At 33.9% G+C, this 4,821-nt stretch overlaps 1 protein-coding gene across 1 annotated transcript; it reads right to left on the bottom strand.

Annotated features, from left to right (window-relative positions):
- Positions 1 to 2,912: 2,912 nt before the first annotated feature.
- LOC108751537 lies at positions 2,913 to 3,540 on the bottom strand. The gene has a single exon (XM_018491772.1). The coding sequence runs from the start codon at positions 3,538 to 3,540 to the stop codon at positions 2,938 to 2,940; it is 603 nt and encodes a 200-aa protein (XP_018347274.1). The 3' UTR covers positions 2,913 to 2,937.
- Positions 3,541 to 4,821: the final 1,281 nt, after the last annotated feature.

Genomic DNA, 4,821 nt, shown 5'->3' with positions numbered 1-4,821 from the left:
AATCAATATTATGTCAAAAAGATTCTTCTCGTTCATAATAATTTTAAAAAGAATCAGGTGAAGATCTCTTCAATTTCTTATCTGAAAAAAAATGTACTTCTTCATTAAAAACGATTAGAAATGATTTATTAACCTCTCTTCAACAACCATCTCGAGTTTTTTTTTAAATAATTTTCTTCAAAGTATAGTACGATCTGTCTCTGAATTAGTACATTAAATAATATTAATGGTAAAGAAATAGTGACGTGGAGGGTAAGCATCCCTTGATATTATCCAAAAATTAATACAGAATTGATGTTATTTTATCAAATCTTATGGGATTTTATGCTTTATCCTGCGTGAAAAGGTACTCCTCCATCAAGCCAGAGACGTATATGGATGTTCTTTGATTCTATCTTTATATTTGATTGTAAGGTTTTTAATTTCCTCTTTGGTTGGCCTGCATAAATCTTTATGAAGTTGATTGTTGATCACATAGTAATATCAAGGTACATTGGTTATTAAGCGGAGGGTTTTGGATTGGAATCTCTGAAGGATCTCAATGTTGGAATTAGCGGCTGTGCCTCACAACTGAATGTCATATGTCTTAATTGACTTTAGAATACTTTTACATAACAATATTTTATTATTCAGTGTGAGTTTTGATCTGCGGCCTATTAATCAATACATTTTGTTGAGTTGATGTCCTAATTGTTTACGTTTGGTAAGTATTTATTTTTTCCAAATCTCTTGTCTAACAATAAGTGAATACCTAGATATTTAGCATATTTGGCTCGGGGAACAGATTGACTGTTAATAGTTATTGGAGAACATGCATCTTTACAAATAGTAAAAGTAACATGCGTCGACTTAGATTTATTGATTTTAACGCACTATTTCTTAGACCAGTAGTAGACTTCATCTAGACCTTTTTGTAGAGTTTTTGATACAGAATTATTATGTGCTGCAACAAGGGCTGTGTCATTCGCATAAGTGGCTGTCGTTATTCTTTTGGAATTTAGTAAGTCGGCTATATACAGTAGATGAAGCATCGGGCCCAGTACGATGCCTTGTGGAATCCTTGTCGATATTTCATAAAGCTGGAATATTATATCATCTTTATCATGAAGTGGCATTCCTCAAAATAAGACTTTAGAATAGCAAATAATGTACTATATTGGTAGATTTTGTTTAATTATTTTATATAAGCTTCCGTCGTGTTATACTCTGTTGAAAATTTGTCAAATGTCGAAAAATACTCTGTCGAGCAATATCTTTTTACCTTAAATTCTTTAATTCTTATGGATTTTTGCTATTAATTTATGTACCTGCTCTAGTAGCGTGTTTTTGCCGGAAACCAAATTGATGGTTGGGAATCAGACTTTGTTCTTGATTATTGACATCATTTTTTGAAGTAGGAGAGATTCAAAGATTTTTAATAAAATCGGTAGTAGGCTGATGAGCCTGTAGGATTTGATATTGGAGGCTTATCCGGTTTGCAAATCATAAAGACCTGGGCAACTTTCCACTAGGGAAGAACAAAATATGTTCTCAGTATGGCATTAAACAATTAAACAGAAAGGTGAAGAATTTTATTCCTTCTGAAGGTAATTCTTTCAGTATTCTTTCAGTTATAAGATCATATCCTAGGGCTCTTTTTCGGATTAATTTTTCTTATGAAATTCATTCTGCAGTAATTCATTCTTCAAAAATTTTTCTATTGTATTAATACTTTAAAATTTGGTTTACGTTCTATAATTTTCCTCTTCTTTTTTATAGTTGATTTCTCTTGGATTAGAAGTAAAAACTTTGAGAAAGTAAGCAGCAACGTATTTCCTACTCTAGTGAACTTCTTGCCCAGTCTCCATCCTCCATCCGTATGGATAGGAGGGGATGAATATTGAGATTATTTGAGCTTTATTGTGACTTTCTATAATAAACATCCGGTTGCAGCGATTGGACTCCGATTTCTGAGATTTTAGAAACACAGGTTTTTGTCTTCGCTAAACATTTCTTTAAATTCCTTGATAATTTTGTTTAATTTGATCTTTAACAACGGGGATCGAAAATTACACTGTTTTCGGATTTTTCTTTTTTCTAGGATTTTTCTTTTATACGTGCAAAACATTTAATTGTAATTTCTGCATTGTTATTTGACGAAGAAATATTCCAGACCGCCTGCTAGATACAATGATTAAAATGTTCAACAGCATACATCACATCATTTTCCGACTTCAAGCGTATATTGGTGTTCAGATTTACTTTAATCTGTTCATGGATTCCGGTTCGTTTTAGCATTGTGAAGTCTGCATGGTAGGTCCCTTATTAACATCCCATCGCCCACTCTGATTATAACAGAAGAGTGGTCCGATAATAGTTTCAAGCAGGATTCCACTCGAAATGCGACTTTGACATGCCTTTAGTAATGCAGAAGTCTAGTAAGTCCGGAATCTTTCTTCTGTCAAATGGCCCAAAATAGAATAACGTTGTATTTTTGAGTTTTTTCTGTGTTTTCGCAAATTATAGCTTAAAAAATTACACACTTCGTAATTGTTGAAGTAAAAGAACTATATTATTAACATATTAGGGTAAAAGAACCAATTACTAACAGTATCCTGAATACTGGAAATCAAATTTTTAATACTTTATTATACGAGACATTAGTAGTAATGCTGTTGGACTAACTCGGGAACTCCAAAGGGAATGCGGGGCGCGGAGGATTCTTCGGAAGTGGGTTATGACGTCATGCGGAGTGACAGTAAGATTTCACAGATTTTGATGACTGCAATCACGTATAAGACAACAAAAAACATCACAAAAAAGGGAATATTGTCATGAGCACAAAAAAATACAAAAAACAAAAGGTTATAAAACGAAAAATGTTGCAAAAGCTATTCGCCTGTACGAGGTGTGATCAAAAAGTAAGGTGACTTTTCATTTTTATAAAAAAATATTCATTTATTCATCCAAAATTATGTTATCCCCTTCAAAATAATCCCCCTCTGATACAATGCACTTGTGCCAGCGCTTTTTCCAGTCGTCAAAACACTTCTGAAATGCACTTTTGGGTATTGCCTTGAGCTCCTCCAGCGATGCAGCCTTAATCTCCTCAATCGTCGCAAATCTTCGTCCTTTCATGGGCCTTTTCAATTTTGGGAAGAGGAAAAAGTCGCAGGGAGCCAAGTTTGGTGAATACGGTGGCTGAGGCATGACGATAGTATTGTTTTTGGCCAAAAAACTACTCACTAGTAACGACGTTTTGAAACGCAGTTTTGGAACGAATTTCACTGACACACGTGTCATACCCAAAACATCCGTTAAAATTGATTGGCATGAGCCAAACGATATGTTAAGATCATCAGCTATTTCTCTAATCGTGATTCGACGATTTTTCAACACAATTTCTTTCACTTCCTGAACATTTTCGTCGGTTTTTGACGTGCTGGGGCGTCCAGAGCGAGGTTCATCGTTAACATTTTCTCGGCCCTCTTGGAATAACTTATACCATTTATAAACATTTTTTTTGCTCAAAGTTGACTCACCATACGCCACTGTCAACATTTCAAGAGTTTTTGAACACTTAATACCATTTTTTACACAAAAATTAATACAAACTCTCTGCTCCATTATTTTCAAAAGCAAAAAATCGCCGAGCACGCAAATACGAGTCTAACCTTTATGCCTCTCACATAAAAACAACACATGCTATATAGTCAAAACTGTGAACATATGATCGTGATGAGTGTACCAACACAACAACAAAAAATTTTTTTAATTAGAGTGTACAGAGCGCGCGAAATTCAAAAAGTCATCTTACTTTTTGATCACACCTCGTATATGCTCCAACCGTTTTTCGGCCAATATGTGGCATAATGTAATTTTTCTAGAAATTACATTTTTTAATTATTTTAAATAAATATGACCAAGTTTCATAATTAATCGATTGAGTGCCAACATCTGTTATCGAAATCGACGATATTGAAACGCAATCCTCCTCCCTTGATAAAAAAGCCTCGACCGTTTATTCTTTTTTTAAAGAGGGGACATGATCCAACATGTTTTTTGTAATATGTTTTAAGGTTAGTAGAAGAATAAATGAAAGTGAAATTCGATAGAATTGTATTTTTATAAATTTTTATAAGGGTGGAGCATTTTTCAAAGCATACTTTGAAAATGAACACATAATGCTTTACTTTGAAAAGAGGGAGTTACAGACGAAAATAAATTCAGACTAGAAACGTGCCAGATTATAGTACATTGAAATGTATGAGAGCGAACTTGTCTTACTGTTAGTAAATCGTTGTAAACATGGATCGAGATTTCAGTAGAGTGCGATCTGTTGAAGCGATTCCACCAAATTGCTACCTTGAAAGAGTGTTTCGTGTGGATAGAAGAATGCAATGAATTTATTAAATAAGTTAAAGAATGCAATCATGTCAAGCGTCCACTAGATACAGACAATCTCTAATTGCTACAATTGCACGACTTGAACTACAAAGAGTCAATTAGAAAGACGATTTTTGCATTTTGATGGTGATTACGCGAGCACCAGCAATAACAATGACAATAACGTAGAAAGATCTTTTGTTTGGCGTGAGATCGATGCAGCGTTTGAAAATCGAATTTTAAATTATGCGGTAATTAACGCGGACTATATCAAGCCGCGACAATTTTTAGAAGATATCAGCAGTGTAGTGCTCAAGCGAATGCAAGACAATAGAAAGACACAACAATATAAAAGTGAACACGATATTTAATGGCGACGGGTGATAAAAGTGCCAATAAAAATATTAATACTAAAAACTATGAACTCTTTCAAACATCGAACTTGCGTGAGTGATA

The sequence above is a fragment of the Trachymyrmex septentrionalis genome, unplaced genomic scaffold (assembly GCF_001594115.1).
Source record: "Trachymyrmex septentrionalis isolate Tsep2-gDNA-1 unplaced genomic scaffold, Tsep1.0 scaffold495, whole genome shotgun sequence".
NCBI lineage: Eukaryota > Metazoa > Arthropoda > Insecta > Hymenoptera > Formicidae > Trachymyrmex > Trachymyrmex septentrionalis.
This window is presented reverse-complemented; position numbering and strand designations above follow the sequence as displayed.

Excerpts from the sequence above, each read along its gene's own strand:
- LOC108751537 (XM_018491772.1), bottom strand. The coding sequence starts at position 3,540 with ATGTTGACAGTGGCGTATGGTGAGTCAACTTTGAGCAAAAAAAATGTT.